This window comes from Poecilia reticulata, chromosome 4 (genome assembly GCF_904066995.2).
Source record: "Poecilia reticulata chromosome 4, P_reticulata-male-v2, whole genome shotgun sequence".
Taxonomy (NCBI): Eukaryota; Metazoa; Chordata; class Actinopteri; order Cyprinodontiformes; family Poeciliidae; genus Poecilia; species Poecilia reticulata.
The window spans coordinates 6,067,059-6,087,463 of NC_088833.1; the positions used below are offsets into that span (position 1 = coordinate 6,067,059).

At 38.9% G+C, this 20,405-nt stretch overlaps 1 protein-coding gene across 1 annotated transcript in view; it reads left to right on the plus strand.

The window, feature by feature from the left end:
* ror1 (receptor tyrosine kinase-like orphan receptor 1) overlaps positions 1 to 20,405 on the plus strand; it is a 141,628-nt gene that overhangs the window by 83,432 nt on the left and 37,791 nt on the right. Inside the window, exons 2-4 of the mRNA XM_008406160.3 lie at positions 6,798 to 6,857; positions 17,231 to 17,518; positions 17,745 to 17,778. Of these exons, the coding sequence (XP_008404382.2) occupies positions 6,798 to 6,857; positions 17,231 to 17,518; positions 17,745 to 17,778 (382 nt within the window). The remainder of the gene's footprint in view (positions 1 to 6,797; positions 6,858 to 17,230; positions 17,519 to 17,744; positions 17,779 to 20,405) is intronic.

Genomic DNA, 20,405 nt, shown 5'->3' on the forward strand with positions numbered 1-20,405 from the left:
GTTTTACAGCCATGTTCCTACATTCAGTATAGGTTTAAATACAAATTCCATACTTGTTGTGGTAATGTGTCTCCATGTAGCAAAGAGTTACCAGTATATGACAAGATAGGGTAAATCCAACATTTCATCTAAAATTCTAACCATGTGAAAGCTTAACAACGCAACTTAAAATATATAAGAACAGAGCATCATATCAAATGAAACCTGCATAAAACTGATTAACTGTTAAAAGTGTGAGAAAAGATAGATCTGGAGTTGTTCTTGAGTTTAGATGCAGTTAGAGTAAAGTCTCAACATGTTTATATCTTCCCTTTTCCTCCTTGTGGTATCTTTGCCTTTGCACCCATTGCAAAGTAGGAATGGTGGTTGCCTAGTCCAGATTAAATTGAAATGGGAATCCCTTCATTAAAATTTCTTTTTTGAAGGTTTGTTTTAGTCTTCTCACATCATAGAAATACCAAGTGGTTTCATGATTCACAGGTCCAATTCAAGCAAGCAGCATTGCTCAACAGAGACGCATCAGATGTCCATCAAATAATGTCCTTATTGTTTTCTATTTAAAGAAGCTTCCACAGCAATTCTGTTCAAACTTGTTCCACCCTGTTGACAAAATACCACAATATTCCCATAGCTGCTCTTCTTCTGCATGGCATTAATATTTATTCCATGGTGGTACTGTAGCATAGTTTTATGTGAAAAAATGTTCAAAATGCATGAGGAAGGATTTATTTTTTTTTGGCTAATTGTCGGAAAATAAAAGACTTGACAAAGTGACCATGATAAGGATAATGGCAACATAAAAGTATTGCCTGGCAACAAGATTGGCTACTTTGAGAAATCCAGTTTAAGGGAAGTTGCAAAGAAAGAAAGCTAAGCTAACACTAAGCTAATGTTTTGAATTTGTTCAAAAGATTTACATTGTGAACTTTTTACAGCGTAGCAAATTTTGGTGTATTGAGACATTTATTGTTGTTTTTTTATGACTGGCTATGACACTTGCTAGCATTAATATTTTATCTATAAACATTACCAATCACAAAGATCTCTTCTGTCTTGGTGTGCCTCATCTGGATAAAAGTTCTCATGAACATATTGTGTTACGGTGCTGAGTGCTAATTGAAACCATGAGATGATGTTTAACATTTTTGATTAAGCCTCTAGATACATTAATGATCCCATAAAAGCCTGTGCTGTAAATCTGTTCATCTTTGCACCTCTTTTGGAGGTCAGAGGTCTCAGAAGGTCATGAGGGGTCAGTGTTTCTCGAAGTGTTGCGTTGCTCGTTGTGACTCGGCTTTCTTCAGGAAGCGCTGAGGAATGGCGGGTGGTGACAGTTGTCACCATGGTCCTTATGCTGTTTAAAGGGGGTCTTCTCAGCACTTGTTGATGTGTGTTACTTTCAGCTTCTTTGGATTTCTGTTAGGTAGCCGTGCAGCAGTTCAACAACCCACCACCATGGATTGCATTCCATTTTCATCTTTTGCGCGCGTGTGTGTGTGTGTGTGTGTGTGTGTGTGTGTGTGTGTGTGTGCGTGTGTGCGTGTGTGTGTGTGTGTGTGTGTGTGTGTTGGTGCATCAGTTAACAATGTAATGTCTTAGGAACAAAGCATGAGTTTCAAGGATTTCCTGGACAACTGATCAACACATACTGTTATCTGACCTTTGATAATATATATATGTTTAAGAAAATGTAGCATAGTTCTGATAGGTAGTTGTAACAGAGCATTGTATTCCAGTCTGAGCTCCATCTTTCTGTCACGTCTTCTTTAGATGTTCTGATCCAGAAAGTGCCTTGTCACACAGCCTGCTATTATCTGCCTCCTCCTCCTCCTCCACGTCCCCTGGACTCACACTCACCTCTCCATCTGTGATTTTATAAGGTTACAGAGCAGGATAGATGCAGGAGTGAGTGTGTAAGGGTGTTTGTGTTGGTTCCTGTGTTCTGTGGTCCATGATGTCCTCAGGTGAACAGTTCTGAACTGGGCCTGGTTTTGTCTCTGTTTCTGCTTCGGTTCATCCTGAGAACAAACACCTGCACACAAACCTGCAGGTGCAGCTATGGAGGCGTGCAAACCTATAGAGTGTTTCTTGCTCCCACTGTCTTTCTGTTTGCACTTAAAGGATTGTTTTTGTGTTATAATTTAACCTGAGTTTTTTTCTGTTATGGCTCTGGATTTAGTAATATTTTGTCTTTGCAAGTAGTTTTGAAATGTTTTTGTAACACTCAACAAAAGCAGGCCTTTCTGCTTACTAAATGTTTATTGCAACATTCTTTCTCTGAAGTCCTCTGAATCAAGAAGGTGCCCTTTAACACGGATGTGCATAGAGAAGTGCTTCAACGGCTAATTTTCTTTTTGGAGTGCTCCGATCAACCAGGCAAGATTTCATTGGGTGATCACAGGCAGGCAGAAACTAACATGTGAAACTGGTCTTATTTACCGATCTTATCTCGCTCTGCAAACAATTGGCATGGGCCAGTTATACCCAGGCTTTAAAAAGTTTTGGTTGTGAGGCGACAAAAAGTTTCCATTTTGCTTGTATCTATAATTCCAAATGTTTTCAACCAGTTTTCTTGGGATTGGTCAGTTTCCTCCAGCTGCCTGAGCTAAGGTACTCCGGCTTCCTCCCACAGTCCAAAAACATGACTGTCAGGTTAATTGGCCTCTCCAAATTGCCCCTAGGTGTGAGTGTGTGTGTGTGCATGGTTGTGTGTCCTGTGTGTCTCTGTGTTGCCCTGCGACAGACTGGCGACCTGTCCAGGGTGACCCCGCCTCTCACCCGGAACGTTAGCTGGAGATGGGCACCAGCACCACCCCCAACCCCACCAAGGAACAAGGGTGTAAGAAAATGGATGGATGAAAAACAGGGATTCATTTCTACTGACCAGTGTCTTCACAGACATTTTTTGCATCTGATTGTCTTACTGTTCTTTGTCTGTCATGAAGCTCCAAGACATCCATGTGTGACTCTCCTTTTTGACTATTTTCATTCCACATGATGATGATTTATACTCGGTTAAGCCAATGTAAACCTGCACTGTAAAAAGAGGTCACTGAAAAAAAAAGTCTTCTCTGAGAGTTTATCTAGAAGTTTCCTTGTTGCCGTTTTCCTACTTTAACTCATGCTTTCCAAGTATTTCCAGTACTCTATTTTTAGGAGGAGGTTTTTCTATGAATCCCCCCATTATGGCATATTCAATAACATTAATCTGTTTTACTTCACCGTGATTGAAGTTTTCCACCAAGTCTCCTCATCTTAAACCTTATTCTGCCAATAGTTCATTAAAGAGCAATAGCTCTGCTTTTATATCTTGGACCTGAGGAATTGTGGGTTTGATCTAGTCTCTGTATTATTTATGAATGGACTGCTTCAGAGACATTAGTCAACATTTAAGCTCTCAACGGTTTCCTTTACCCAAATATGAGGAGCACTTTAGATGACCCTGTTGATATACGGGGAAAATAACCATTTCTCAAGTAGAAACATCTCATTTTATAAGATTAGATGAGAGACAGGGCTGATGAAGATAAATGGGAGGCAGAATTAGCTATCATCCCTAATTTTCTGTGCATTTGTCCCTTTCATCTCTTTAAGGCAGAAATATTGCACTGTAAAAATGTTGGGTTTGCCCTTGTTCCAGATAACCTCTCAGTTAGGTCAATGTTCCGTCTAACTGGGATGGAAGAAGTCTTTGGGAGAGGCCTTAATAACAGAGCGGGAGCGCTCATACATCAGTCTTCCTCACCACACCAACCACCCTGGCTCCAAACTCAGCCCCCAGACCATATAACAGCATATTAGTTGCTACAATATGCATAACAGTTCAAATTGAACATTTCTGATTTCTGGTTAAGCTTTGCCCTCCGAAGCTGCTCTTGTTTCTCTTTCCTTTGTGCTCCTTATACTCTTTGCGCAATTCCTTTTCCTCATTCCTGAGCTCAGCTCTGATTCCCATATGTTGCTGTCATAGCAAAGTCACACTAAAATCCGATAGGTTTATGGTGCTTAAGCTTGTGTCGCTGCCTGATTTTTATCTTCAGAAGCCAAATACAGCTGGATGAGGATGAAAGGCTGCTCCCATTTCACTTTCTGTGAACTTTGGATGTCTTAAACTCAACTGCAATTTTAACCCCTTTCACACTAGTGGTGGCAAACAGCTGCAAATAAAGTAAAACATAAAAAAAAACAACTTTCCAAATCGGGTGAGATCTTTTTTCACTTCCAAAGCAAAATCTAACAGAAATATTTTTAAAAGCTTAGTTGTTCACATTCCATTACTTTTAAGTCACTGAAGCGGAAACGTAAGATATAAAGTTGATATAGACAAATTAAACAAAACCTCACTTTCTCTTTGTCATACGTTATTATGTGTAATGAGAAGCTTAACCAAATATTTTTCAAGAGCTGAGGCGTGACATTTGGGGATCATTTTGATTAATAAAAATGTCATTGCATTTTTAAAGCCTGAATGAAAAAAATATCAGACTTGAATTACTTATCCCATTGTCTGTCCATCTGTCTGTCCGTCCATCCAGAAATCAAAGTATTCTTGTTTATAGATGCTGTTCCTGGAACAAATCGGGCACAAGAGTGTAATTCAGTTTCACTGTTAAACATACAGTATGTTTAAAATTACAGTCAGTTAATTTTACTTCAAAGTCAGTTGGATAAAGTTGTATATTATTTTTATATGTTAACACCTCATCATACTATCTAAACATATTGGGGACAGTGAGGTGGGCGAAGGCTGTAGAAACTCAGTTCAAATAATAGTTACTCAAATAAAAAAAGACAAAAATGGACAACCATGGGGACGAAAACAAGCCATTTGTCTCTCTTCAATTGAGTATATTTTTTTTGTAATCTGTGTTTATCATTCTAAAGAAAATTTCCCAAATTGCCTCCACTATATTATTACTGTATTGCCTTTAATGACACAACAGTCAGTACTTCCTTCTGTCCCTCTGTTCCCGTTTTTCCCATCACCAGCTCTGAGTGCTGAGCTCTCATACTGCTGCTGCGCTCGACTTGTTCTGCCTTGCTGAACCCAGTGAGCTGCAACGGCTTTTCTCCTCTGTCTTTTGTTAACTGAGAAGCTTGAGGCTTCTGAAAGTCTGTCGGCACATAAAAAAGAAAAATTAGACTCACTTTGAGGCCAAAACTTCCTTTGATACCACATCATGTTAAGGAGCCAAACATTATTTCGCTTTTATTCCCCTCAAAACAGTACACTTGGTAAAAAACCTGCAGCATCATTTGATAATAAATTAACATTATAGAATAGAGTTTATTGAGTTTCAGTGTTGTTAAGTTTGCTCCCTGTAGCGCTGTGGATGTCAGGAACCACAGCGCTCGCAACAACTGAATCTGCAGCTTGTTGTTATCCAGTTGTCAAGACGTGGGACGTCCTTGGTGACAGGTGTAGAGGCCTGAAGCGTAGCTTGTTAACACCAAGGACCACCGCGAAGTTGTCCCCACCCCGAGACGAAACGTGTGATCCAACACATTATCACCTAATTAGTTGGGCTCTCTGTTTGTCCCTGAGGAACATTGATTTCACAATTTTTCGCCAAGTGAAAAAGTGTTCAGGATTTTCACCAATCTTACCAACTTGTAAGATTTATGTCAAATTTGAAAGTATATTTCTTATTTTTACAATAACAATTTCTGGTTAAAAAAAGTAAAGTGAAGAATACCATTATTTTTTTTACTAGTTTTATGGTTGTGAGCAGGCATCTATAATCTATATTAGGCACTGTGGGAGTCACTATAAAATAGGTTTTTGCTATTTTTAAACTAAAACAAAATAAATTCACATTTCAAACCATCTGATTTGATCGACTGTGTCAGTTAGATTTGGTAGATCCTTGTCTTAACTCTGGTTTAGGTGTCAACATTTCCAAATCTAACCTAAAACGAAAGAGTAATTTTACTGGAGTCATTTCAGCATGCATGTGATATCCTGTACGTTTTGCTTTCTCTCACTCTCTCGCAGCCTCAATGAACCGCATACATGTTTCCACATATACCGAAAAAAAAATATCTTCTAAATATCTTCATACATTTCTGTGCTGCCTCTGACCTCATTAGAAATGCCTAGTCTTCTTCCCACGGTAAAAATCTGCACACAGAAGAGTTTAAACTGTTACCGTGAACTAGTTTCCGATAGGTTAGATAGATTTTTGGGGCACTATCTGACCAGTCATGAATCCAATTTAAAATTGACTGATTAAGTTCAAAAGCTAATTTCTCAATCCATCCCTGTTTTCATTTGTGGAACAAATGCAGAAATATTTATTCGTAGAGATTATGTCTTTGCACAAGCCTACATTTTCTGCATGTGCTTGTCACTGAGATTGTGTGTGTTATTCACTACACACATAGTGATGCATACAAACACAATGGGATGCCACCTGTTGACCTCTGAGGATCATTTGTAGTGCAGGCTGTTGTTTCAGGAGACTTTTCTTTCTTTCCATGTTTGGCTTTTTAATTTGCAGGGAATCACCCATGACCTGCAGCATCACACACTGAAGTCCATTTTCAGCCTCCTGTAATGAAAAGCCTACCTCTGTCGTCAGCTGGTAATAAAGGCGCATTAGGCCCAAATGGCCTGCTGATAGGCTCCCTGTTGTACAATCAGTCCTTTGATCTGCATCAGCAAACCTACACCATCACCACATGTATCTATGGAGGATTTTTCATGTTTCTGCAACAACATATAAAATAAAATTCACTTTTTGCTGTTTCATCTGGCAGTCATTCAGACATTTTTTTTTTACTTCTTCTGTCTTCAGGATCAGAGCTTCCCCAGGACCTCAGTGTACTTGCTGCCACCTCGTGGAATGCCACAGAAGGTAAAACAATAATAATAATAATCTTTTATACCAATGTGAACACATTTTTAAGAGTCACATATTTATGATGCGTTGTCTATAGAGTTTTGAGCTCTAATCGAGCTTTTAAAATATTATTCACTGAGTGCTTTAGAGCCTGTTTATTGCCCCAGTGTGTCCTGCTGCTGATAATTGATGGGAAGGCTTGCAGCATGTTTGTCTACAGCTACATATGAGGCATTGTTCAAAGTTTCACTGAAAAGTTTTTTATAACTGCATGATGTGGACGTTATTATCAAACCTAGAAAACCTGGTTATGTTTTTGTGCATCTTCATTGCACTTTTTTTATTTGGTACTCTGTGCTTAATTATATGTGGGAATGAACTGTTTACAACCTTAGACTTTTTTGTCGACCTACATTTGTGTTTATCTACCTGCATTAATTAATCCTTTGTAGAAATGCCTTCTACTGCACTTGCAGCCTCAAAACATTTGGATTATGTCTCTATCTACTTTGCACATCTAGAGACTGAATTCTTGCTAATGCTGGTTTGTTCACAGTCAATTTAGATGGGAAGAGTCTGTGAACAGCAATTTTGAGGTTTTCTCACAGATTCAGTTTGATTAAGGTCTGTACTTTGACTGGGCGATTTTAACTCATGAATAAGCTTTGATCTGACTAAACAATTCTTGAAGGCCGATATCTTGCATGCTGTAGATACAACCTTTATTCTGTGATCCTGGATCAAATGAAATAATCATTATCAGACTTCTGGATTTGTTTAGTTTCTGTCTATTTCATTTCTTTTTCTTGTGTCTGTAAATGTCAGTTAAGTAGGCTTTGTCCCGGTTATGGTCTATGACTATTTCCTGTTCACTTTGCTAAAAGAAGAAGGCAGGAAAGAGATGTAAGATGTCAGGGTTGCCTTGACCTAATATAATTTTTTTACTTGTAGTCAGATCATCAAATTGTGGAAGTAAAAAATATTTTTGCCATAATGGCGTTCAGTTGAACCAGCTGAATGCCATAATCAGTTGGTTATCATTTTTAAAGGTTTCTGCAATGGATTTTCTGGAGTTGGACATTCGGTCTGGCTCATTTATTGGACAAAAATTGTCTGGAGAACAAGCCAAGAATTTAGCTGATGAGGGTAATGATTATACGCCAAACCACCTCCGGGTCATGATCAGCCGTTGGTTTGTTGCTTTGTCATCCACAAATCAAGTTTTTCTGCCAGGCAAAATGCCCCTGCAGATGAATGCTACTTGGTGACAAGGATGAAGCTGGAGAAATCTCCAAACTTCTAGTGAACCTGTGTGAATCGCTGAAATATGCCTTTCATCTGGTTCAGAACTGGTGAAGATATCTGGAAAGATGAACTGTCTAACGGACTCATTTCTCTGAGATCAATAACATTCCAAGCAAAATATATTTTAGTGCGATGAAAATAAATTGTCATGTCTCCTGCAGCTTGTCAGGCTTTCTTCAGCCCTTCCCATCAGAGGAAGCAGCTGTTGTTCTCCTGTCAGAGCTGAAGCGCTTACCGAGCCAAATCCAAATCCACAACGTTTTCTGGATATTTTCACTAAACTGCTGCACAATGTAATCAGTCAAAATCTGCTCCTCCCCTTGGTTTCTCCTTGAACTACCAGGATCCACCTAAATTCCCACGAAGAAACGCAGCCATGGAAGACCCGGAGTATGAAACTTTGATGGATGTGACCTTTATTTATTTATTTTTTTTCATTTTTTGCCCTTTGTCTGGTTTAGTTTAATTCAACTCTTGCAAAGCCAACACTCCCACAACATCCTTCCCACGACGCGCACACAAAAAAAGGCTTTTTCAAGCGGACAGGCATAAAGGCAAACAGTAGTTTCTGGATATGATTGAGCAGTTCAGCGGAGATAATGATTACTGAGAGCAATCAGGGATGTTTAGAACATCATAAATACAACCAGGAGAAGATCCAAACAAATCACGAAGCCTGCTTCGTTTTTCCACAGCATAAAACATTTAAACCTGTAAAACAGTGCGTCAGCATTTTGAGCTTAGCATCAACATCTGTTTCTACTCTAATGAAGTGGTGATTGTAGTTCTTGTTTTGTCTGCAGGCAAATAAAGTTGTGTTTTACCAGCATGGCACAACAATAAGATGGTGTGGTGAATCAGTAGCATGAAGTCATGATGCTGAAGACCCTCAATATGGCGATAAAATTGGGGGCGATGGTGGTTTACTAATTTTCGATATTTTAATCTTTCTCTCTTACCTTTTATATTGTCCTATTGTACAATGATTCAACTTGTATTATATTGATCATAACCAGCAGTCTGTTAAATTAAAATACATTTTTAAATGTATTTAATTTTGTAAAAGTAATACTAATAAGACACTGATTCATTACACAGACATAAACTGTATTTCTAATGATTTTTGTTTATGTTAACATTCATTGGTAAGACAGTAAATTATAGTTTCTTGGAAGGTTTAAATGTTACATTAGACCAATATAAAAGGACTTTCAATGCAAAGTTTTAAGTTGTTGCAGTTCATTTTATTCATTTATTTATTTAGTTTTCATACATTTTCCAAGTTCAAATTGTAACATTTAGCAAGACTACTCAGTATCTGTGATTCTCAAAAGAGAGAAAGTACAGATGACTCACTCGGATGTGCATTTTTAGACTAAACACAAACATTCCAAACTTGCTTTAAGCTCCAAATATTGGTTACTTGCACACTTCATCATCTTATTCTTTTTAAAAAAAGATATAAAAATGTTCAAAATTTGAAACAATATTGCCTTTAGATTATCAGAAGAGATAAAAAGTGCATAACATTTTGGATTTACAATAAACCCAACACCTATGTAGACTGTATCATATTTTCTGGCCATTTTCTGCTGGATATCTTTACTTGCCCCTGACACCTCTGCCATTTTACTTTTCACTCGCGTAAACGTCTCTTTTTCTCATCCTCCATCAGTCCTACACACTGGTGTGCTTCCACCAGTGTGTAGGTTCTTCACCAGTCAGGCTACTTCTTCTGCTGGGTTGAACAGGCAACCTGTTGATTAGTTTTAGCAGTAGTGCCACCTAGTGACCAGAGGCTTCTTTATCAGTCAAGCATGAATGATTAAAATTCTAACAAGTGCTCCTTACTCTCACATTTTATGCAACTTAAATATTTACATTTTTTATCCACTAACAAACCTATCCAGAAGCAAATATTTCTGGCCATAATTTATAGTAGGAAGGGCCAGTTCTGGGATCCCCTCTGCCTTTGCTCCTCCGTACATGGCACAGCGCTACAGTTCAGATTTCATATCGGCTGAGAATGTTTAGTGAGCCGTGGAGACTCTTAGGTTTCTGAGTCTTCCTGAAAGGATCCCTTGCTCAGCTTTTCTATATGTGTGGTATTACGAACAGACACCGTTTGCTTGCAGAATACAGTTTCAGTGGTGAAATGAAGAGGTTGCTCTGAGCATGTAAAGGTCTCTATCTCGCTGGTTGTGTTTACAGCTACGTGTCCGCACGTGAGCGTTTGATTGCACCAAAGTACAGCAAGGGGAAAATGTGGACCGATGACAGGGCTGCATTTTAGCCGCCCGCCACATTAAAAGACAATCCTCAGCGAGGGTTTAAGTTTCAACATGCCCCCTGTGCCAAATACCACAACACTTACCACAAGACAATTACATACAGAGGCTTAGTTACACAGACACATGTTCCTCCTCTACACCTCTATTTTCTCTCCTTTTCTAATCTCATCGAGCTTTATTGTCAGTAGTTATAACAGCTAATGGAGTTCGTAGACACACCACTCCAAAAATCATTTTCTTTTCCATCAACCCAACTAATGAAACACTATTAAAGTGAGTCACTGTTCTGACCCTCCTCCCCCCTGCCTTCTGGCAAAAGCACCTTGTCTCATTTAAAAGTATGTGTGTGTTCAGATGCAATACTAGGTTAACCAACGAGTGGGCAGGATTCGGTCCTCTAAATGTTGACTGCACATGTAAGCACAGATTCTCTGCAGACCTCCATGCCTTTTTGTTGATGGTTTGGCACTCGGATCACAGAGACCCAGGAGTAAGCTTGCACAGTTGAACAGTCATATACCCTCATCAGGATGAATGCGACACCCGTTGCAGCTGACCTTTATCTGCACCCATCCATGTGTAGTTTCGCCGCTAAACATGGCGAAGTTGTTTCCGTAAAGTATGACTACGGCACAGCAGATGACTTGTTGGAACTCGTTTGGTCGGAATTGCACTTTAGCTCAATTTTAGACGCAACACAATGAATATTTTTTCTTTGGTCTTCTATTGCCCCTTCTCCATGGGCATAGTATTAACAGGTTCTTCACCAGTCAGCTTTTCCAGGTAATTCCCATTTTTTGTGGAATTACCTCAGGGATGGTACAAGTCGGATCAAACCAGGTATTGCGAGCAAGCGATTTGATTGGCAGCAGACTGCATTCGCTGTCTGACTCGTGGATTTACATCACCTGATGAGTAAGGTGGTATTTGTGGAAGGTACAGCGTCAAGTGGAAGAGGCAACCCACAACAAACAAATATACAGAGCGATTTTGGAGAAACTGAACACCCAAGGGTACACACAAAAAATGACATCAATGGAGATTCAACCACACAGCCCACCCACATTCACGCCCACGTAGCGAGGAACACACTGCCAGTGGAGACACACCCCAACTTGGCCAGAACCAAACCAGATATTAACCAGCTGGACTGAGACTTGACAATGGAGACGGGGCTTATGAACTCACACTTACATCACCATTAACTCACTCCAAACTCCATGCAGAAAGAGCCCAGGCTGGGATTTGAACCTAGAACCTTCATGCTGCAAGTCAACTCCTCCACTGTGAAGCCATATGGAAATTTGCCTTAAATTATTGGCTGTCCTCTTCACACAGACACAAAACGGGATTCATTTCTGTATTATGTGAGAAAACTAACACAGTATTATGTTTTTTGCAATTATGTTTTACAAATGTAATTGCAAACATGAATATTTAATATTAACAACAGAGCAATTCAAGCGATATCAGTAAATAATCAAAACTACAGAAGATACCTTTAAAAAAAATACTGTAAAATGTAATAAAAATATACAGTCTTGTTAAATCCCACATTTCTTCCCACTGAGACAACTAAAAATACACACATTTCACATCAGGACCAGAAAAAGAACATTTTATCAGTTGACAACAAACTAATGCAAACCAGCAAACTTGGCGCTTTGAAGAAAATCCAAGCAGGAAAGTGCTTCTGATGTCCTCTACAAATGTTTTATAGGGATGAAACCTCTTACTCTTGTCGTGCAACAAATCACATGACGGCTGCTTATTATTGCACTGACTAGTACTAATAGTTTGGCTCCACACTGAGGTCATTTTATCTTTTAAAGACGTGAGTCTGCTAATGCAGTAAATTCAGTACACACGACACGGAAGATTAGAGGAAAACAATGTTATGTTATTTAGTGCGAGTAAAAATAGCCTAAAAAAACAATGACTCAGTCATGGCTGCTTATCTTAGATGAGTTTTTGAGGCATTGGAAATGTTAACATAATCAAAGAAGACAAATCAAATTAAAAAAAGCAAACAAAGTGCAGATTAGCAAAATGGCTGCATAAACATCCTGTGATAAAAAAAAAGAAACGTCACAAATTAGTTGCATAAACTTCTGGATTACATTTTCTTTTCTTCTCATTTTACAATGTCAGATGAAATCTTAAAGAGCGCCCAAGTTTTTCACTGAAAGAAAGCATCAGAAACTGGGTCTGGATTCCTGCAGACTCTCTCGTTTCTATTATGCTCTCTCCTTTTCACAAATAAGTGGGATTTAGTTACTTTCCTGCCTGGAAATGTTTTTCAGCAGAGTTGAGGAGGAGTTGAGGAAAAAACATAAGGAGGATATGAACATTTTATGTAGCAGAAAATAAATCACAATATTACAAGTGGTAATGGAGGAAAGACATTTTTTCCAGATGGTCTTACTTGGATTTACTGAAGGATTTGGTCTCTATAAAGAAGAGACTGAAATCTGCAAATATTGAAGACATTTGTTTATAATATAGTGACAAAGGAGGACAAATACAAAGTAAGTGAGAAGGGAGAGAACTGACACACGTTTGCTGTTCTTGGTGGAATTCTCCACATGCTGACAGACATTTGTCAAGTCTTGGGTTTAGCAGAACTCAAGTCTTCCCCCGGGCTGCTATGATCAGCGACTCCTTGGTGCTCTTAATTTCTGACAGTGTAGCCATTTTGTAGGATTTGGTCACATCAGCCGCTTCAGCTCTTTTTAGTGGTACAACCCCTGCAGCGGTTTTTCCTTCTGTAACTGCCCCTTCAGCTCTGTTGTTTGGGTTTAACCAGGATTTCTTTATCACTTATTTGGATTATTATAATTTATTTGTGTTGTAATTGTTATTTCATATAGATTTAGTTAATATGCTGTTCAAAAGCGGACTATATTTGTCGGCCTTTCATAGAAGGGTCCGTGATTCTTCAGAAGTATGAGAAGAAAACTTGAGTTAGAGAAAAAAAAGATGGGGAGTTTTCTTTCTGAGAGGGATTTTCTAAGCTCCCATACTCTGTCATAAATCATTGCTATTATGATTTGTTCACCGTTTTTATTCTCTAAAGTTTATTTGAATAAATGATCTGGCTCCGCATCTTTGGATTAGTCAAAAATATGACAAACTCCTTCTCTTCCAGTTTGTATTGTCAGAAACATTCACCGATGGCTTTAAATCTGCAAAGACTTGATGTCACCTCAAAAAATGCTTAAAATTGTCTATTTAAATAGTTCAAATACTAAAATATACCTTAATATGCAGAGTGGAAAAAGTCTTAGCCCTACCTCAAAACTTAATAAAGAAACAGTCCCTTTTCTAAAAAAAAAAAAAAAAAAAAAGGCAAGTCCAGGTTGACTTGCTGTTAAGTCCAGATTGCAGTCCAGTCTGAAAATTGCTGCTGTTGGATGTTGGATGAAAAACACCAAATGGACACATCCCTAATGGGAACTTTGTTGAAGACAGGAAACCGTGGTAGTCTTTGTTTGTTTTTTGGGTACAGAGGATTCTTCAGCCTCTAATGGTGACGTAGATGTAAAAGTGCAATATTTTTGCTTTGCCCCGTTTCAGTTCGAACAAACCTCTACAGTATATTTTTCTCGCCAACTTTTCTGTTCACAAACTCTCATGTTCATCCGACGAGTATTTGAGATTTCCCCTCCATGTGCTTCTTCTCCTCTGTTTGTCTTGGCCAGTTTGTGAAACCAGAAGCATTTCTGCATACCTAAGCTTGGGTTTTGGGGTTGAAGGAACTTTCCGGAGTTTTTTTATGACATTAAGACCAATGTTTTCCAGCACATTAAACTCTTAGGTGGCCTTCCAGGACGCTTTTTTTTTTTTCTCTAACCACATTTAGGAAAGATATGGTGAAGATAATCTTGCATGCATTTTTTACCCTGTTTTCAAATAGCATGCCGTATATCAGTGTTAAACTCTGGGTTCTGGTAAATTTGGCACTTAAAAGAGGTGTATAATTTATATAGCTGGTCGTAAAACATAAGTTGGTGCCCACAGAGCAAATTTGCTTGCTATTATCATCTCTCCTGTTCAGCCATTAGGAGTTGACTTTAGTTTTATATAATAGCTTTTAAAGCTATTGGTGTACATTTTAATGAAGTTCTGTTCAGATGTTTTGGTAAGGTTTCCACATGTAAATGCAATGTTTATGAATACAAAACAACTTTTTGGAAATGAATAGGGGATTGCCAATTACAGTAATAGCTGCACAATTTTCACTGTATTTTCAATGTGTGCAAAATCGCTATTGCAAAGGGATGCATGGATGCAATTTGTGGTCGGATATCATATTTCTCTGCATGCTAATAATATATCTGGGAAGTTGCATGGTCTCCAGCTGCCTTCGATGCCTAGCACATGTGTATTTTTAGTCAGTAAAATGCAACAGCTCACATAAAATGGTTGGGAAACTGCAGTGATGGAAAAGAACGTCAAGAGTCATTAAAATGTGGGTTAATAATATGTTATTGTAGTATTCAGAAGTATTGCAATTACACATTTGCCTCGAAATTAATTGCAGTCATCTGGCCTATTATTGAATAGGCTAAGAACAAACAGCACCTTATCAATTATTAGGTAATAAACATTGTCATTCCAGTATCATTGCGTGCAATTAAAATGGACTGCTTGGATGCAATATTTGGTAGGTTTTTATACACTGCTCAAAATTAAAGGGAACACTTATTAAGTGAACACTTAAGTGTTCCCTTTATTTTTTTTAGCAGTATATTTCAATTGCCAATCATGCATATGCTGCATGGAGATTGAATACTCTTACTGCCTATATCTGATATAGGATTCAGCAACAGATGTGTCAAAGACAGGGAGATTGGTGCAAAACTTGTGGTAATGAGAAAAAACTGCATAATGTAGATGAATTACAAATGATATCATCATTAGTTTTCATAAATAATAACTGCATGTTTTCCTGTTTTTTTTTGTAACACACTTAAGAATTTTAAATTTTTTTTCCCCAAGTGGATGGTGGAGGTTTTTCGTTGTTGTTATTTTTTTATCTAAAGGATCAAACATCGTTTTGCATGGATTTGTAATGAGAGTTTTGATTTGTTGTGGAAGAAAGCTGTGGATATTTCTAGCAAAGCATCACAGTGTAAAAACAGGGTGATGTTAATTACTATGCATCACAGTTGGTCCTGTTTTTTTTCCAGTGTATTTGGTTGTCATTCTCATATTCTGTTCAGATTTAGTTGTTTTGTGAATATCCAATTGGATTCCACCATCTGTCTAGATGTTAGAATATACAGAGTAATTTCAGAGTAACAATTTTCATTATCTTCTGTAAGTGTTCACATTTTTGTGGCACCATTTTGCCTCATACTGAAAGCTGCGAAATGCAGCAAACTGCCGCAAAACCTGGCTTAAGCCCAGCTTGGTTCTGGCGGGGACCTCATACTTGTTTTAATGGGTTACATAAACACCTTTAGCCTTGTGGTTGGGCCAATGTCTTCTTTATGATGTGGAATGTACGATGTCAGTTAGATGGCAACCACAACATTTATTTAAGGGCTTACTTACATTTTTAAATACTTAGCAGCTATGTTTATGGTTAGTGGGGCGAAGTTATTACACTACATGCACATGCTAAATGACTGTAAACCAGAGTTTGCATTCCCCATTTAATTCTAAAGCTACAGACAAACAAAAATCTATTCCTAAAAAATCGTTATTGAACAAACAACATCTCTTTGCATTAACACCGTTTACCCGCTTTCAGTAATTATCATGCATGCAATTAAAGGGAAACTTTTTTTTTTCTTTTATATCATTAAAATGACATACTTTTCTTATTGAAGCAGAAACCTTATTCTGGGAGTCATTTTCTCCCAGATGCAGTCAGATGTTTTTCCAACATTTTTGGGAGAATCCTCTGTGTCATCAGGGCCTGGAGCAATGCTAGGATAACTGCAACCAAACAAAACCAGAATAGATACAAATGACTTAAATTGTTGGTCTTCATTGTTATATTTGTAGTTACTGATGCAAAGCAGAAAAGAGGTCATGTGCAAATCATGGGGCAAATCATCCTCCATCATCGTCAGAATAATCAGGTTGCCTGTTGTGATTTTAACTATTAGGACGAATTTGAAAGAAGAGAATTGTTTTAAATTATTTTTCTGTGAACAAGTTCCTTCAGTTACACACCAAGTTTGACACGGTTATGCTGAAATAACATGTCATTACTTGAGCTAATTGTGAGCTATGTAACATCATGTGGTAAAATATAATACAAGTATTTAACACGTGTAACGTATTTATTCAAAGTTGACTTTTGCTTTGTAACTTGTCCTAGATGTGTCTTTAGAAAGAGTGCTGTGAAGATGTGGAATTTATTTAAAGGGCAAAAGGAAAAGAAAAGCTGGCAAAATGCTAGTGTGCAACCCAACCACTTCTGAAAGCAACTCAAAACAGGCTCAAAACCTAAATGTAGTGGGTTCTTTAACTTCTTCAATAATTTATGTTCTTCTCCTTTATAAGCTTCAGCTTTAAGTAACTCACAACCTCAGGGTCTCTTACCGCCACGATGAAAAGTGAAATTAGGTGTCACATCTAAGGTGACCACAGAACGATGTGCAAAACCATCCTTGGGACTGAAATCAATCATTTGTTTTACACCTATTTTTCCAGCAGGTTTTATGTATTTTCCAACTCTTCTGCTTTTATTTCATACCTACAGATAGAAATTGAAAGCAGTAGTGTTGCTAAATACAACTCTTATCCTGTTATTTTTGCATCTTGTCTGTCTTCTAGGGGCATTTATCCGGCTCGAAGCTCCCATGAACAACATAACAACGTCGCTGGGTCAAACGGCAGAGCTTATTTGCCGCGTCTCTGGGAACCCGCAGCCTGTCGTGCGTTGGCTGAAAAACGACGCCCCAGTGGTGCAGGAGCCGAGGCGGGTCTCCTACCGGTCCATGTCGTACGGATCACGACTGCGAATCCGCAACCTGGACACCACAGACACAGGATACTTCCAGTGCGTTGCGACAAATGCGCATGGTACCGTTTCCACAACAGGGGTTCTGTTTGTCAAATTTGGTAAGAACATCTTAAGTGATCTCATTGAGTGATTTACGAAAAGAAAAACTTACTGCCACACATATATCTTGGTGCAATGACGAGGCTTTTCCTCTGCTCATCTTTTCCAAGCTCATCAGCAACACTTAAACCAGCGGATTCCTCTCTTTGTTGGCTGCTTGCATAGAGAAAATCTGGAAGCAATATTGTTTATCCTGTCATAAAAATCCCTTGTCTTCTTTTCCAGATCCACTCCCTACACCTCTATCAGGACGGCCAACGTAAGTTGCTTTTCTTCTGTGCATTTTTCTTTCCATCTGTCAGATCATGCAGTGCAGACTACAGGGAATCTGAGACTTTTAGTAGGACTTCTGCAGCACAGGTCTGGTGTGATCTCTCTTCCCTGATTCTGAGGGGGGCGAAGGAACATTTTGATTTCTGGTTCTTCGTAAAAGCAACATGCTGCATTCATCTAGTCAAATAAAAATGAAAGCATTTTGGGTTATTTTCTTCTTCAGCTCTGTAAGCTCACATGGTTCAAATTTAAATGGTTACTGTTTACTCTCAGCTAACATTGGAATGCGGAATCAAGCAGACCAATGGACGCACACCAGTTGCAACACAGATGCTGGTGCAAAAACACGATGTCCAGCTTGTAACCACAGACTGCCTGGATAATTGAGACCACTAGGCAAGACATAGACTAAAATATTAACATGTTTACAAAGTGCTATAGATGCTTCCTCCCTGAACTCTCACTAAACATTTGCTCCCTCAAATGCACAAAATGGCAGAATGACCCTCATCTGTCTCCATGGTTTTGATTTTATTGTCTTAAATAGTAACCCAATTATCTGCCAGCTGTGTGAGCGTACAGCAGAACCAGCCACAGCACTGATTGCTCAACATGAGCAGAACACAGAGGGGGTCTTCAGGGTGGTAAATGAAACCAAACCGAGAACATTTTTTTGGCCATTGAAACACTTTTGTCAGGATGAAAATTCATTTTGAGTCTGGAAGTTTTCTCTCGCTTTGTTTTGACATTTCCTCAGCTTTATTGAATAAAACACCACAAACTCTGTCTGTTGATTTGATTCTCAGAGGATCAAAGGACACAGCCTGGATGACTTTCCGCAGTGACATTATGCCGAGGCTCACTGCCATGTTCCACACAGCGTTCTGCACATCAAATCTGCGGCCGCTGATTGGATAACGCGCATTTACTAAATCCTCCCCCTTGCTGAGATAAATGAATACACAGTCACCTAGAGTCATGGACAAGTCCTTCTATGTGCGCTTTAGCTATTGTGTCATTTGTTTTGAATTCTGAAGTGATTGTGCCTTTCTTTGAGATAATCTGAGGCATTTACTTCTTTATGCAGTCTAAATGAACTAAAATGAAACTTGCAGAAGGAGAAAAATAGAGGAGTCTGATTTCAGTTTCATATGGCTCCTTGATTATTAAATATGTCTCAAGGTGAACATGGTTTACTTTCTCAATTTTCCAAGCCTTTAAATCAGCAAAAAGTCCATTCTTTACTTTAACAATCACATATTCACGGATTCACCTTCACAGACTTTTTCGGTAGCACATATCTAAGAAAATATAGCTTGGAAAGCTAAAATAGCTTCTGTTCTGCTTGGCATTGGCTGGCGTTGCTAAAGCAGCCAATCCAGGAGTGCCATTCATTTTCCTTGGTGTAGATTGGTTGTATCATAAGGAAGATCAGATGTTAGCTCCTGCAGTTGTGACTAAAACTGTTTGTGCTGTGCTTATTAATGCATACTAAGGTTTATTTGGTGTTTAACTATTGAAATAGGAGGTTGTAGGCGTCTTCAGATGGTGTATCAAATATTCGCAGATTTCATTTAATGACGGGTGGTTGTGATCTCTAAAAGGCTCTGCGTGGTCGAGCTAAAGTGGCAAAATCAGTTCTCATTGTTGCAATTGAGGGACGAAAATCGCATCATTTTGTTCTCAACCTCATGTCGTCTACCCCCAACACCACCACCATCATTATATCCTCCTCCGATGAACTTTTGAGTCATTCCTCTCTCCCATAATCGCTGCTTACTGTCTTGCGGACCGTGAAGGCAGAGTGCAAAAACAAATATCTCGTAACCACGTAACTACGCATCAGTTCGACTTTGGTCCAACCATGCAGGGCCTTGAATACTGGGGGTCTGCTGTACTGCAAAATCAAACCTTGGGCGTCTTTTAAGGCTTTTACTGCCTTCCTCTTGCATCTGCTGCAAAGGGACAGAGATGCTACATTTAAGGGACAATAACACATTGAACAAGACCCATTACTAGACAGATGTCCCACCAAAAAATGGGAGAAAATGAACATTTACTGGTCTTTTTCCTTCTTACCCTGACATGTTTAATGTGTTGCAGTCAAGCAAAAACCACTGTGAGCTGGTAAGTCATTACAGTCATTACAGACTTCATTTAAACAGACAGCGGCCTGTTTGCACAGCGACAGAACAACAGTGATATTGTGCTGATTGTCGCTGCTGCTCATCGTTAGTGTCACGCCCGACTTATTAGCCGCAGAGTCAAGGTGGCAGCCGTCACGGAGATGAGGTCAGCTAATGATGACAAGGGACGACCTGCGCCTGCTTATTAATACCGCAGCTGCAAGCATCAAAACTTCCAACATCTGGTGCAGAACCTTGGGATTGGGAAGTTTGCACATTTACCTTTCACCCCTTAAAAAAAAGAAGAATTTTGTACTTAAAAACATAGTGGCTATGACTAACATTTTCCCGATTTCTACTATCATCAAATGTTCTTCACAAATTTGGGGGGGGAAACGTTTTACACCACCCACGGTGTTGAACCTGAGCACAAGGCGAAATTCAGGTACTGTGTTGTCTTTGCCATGATCCGTGCTCTGATTTCCAT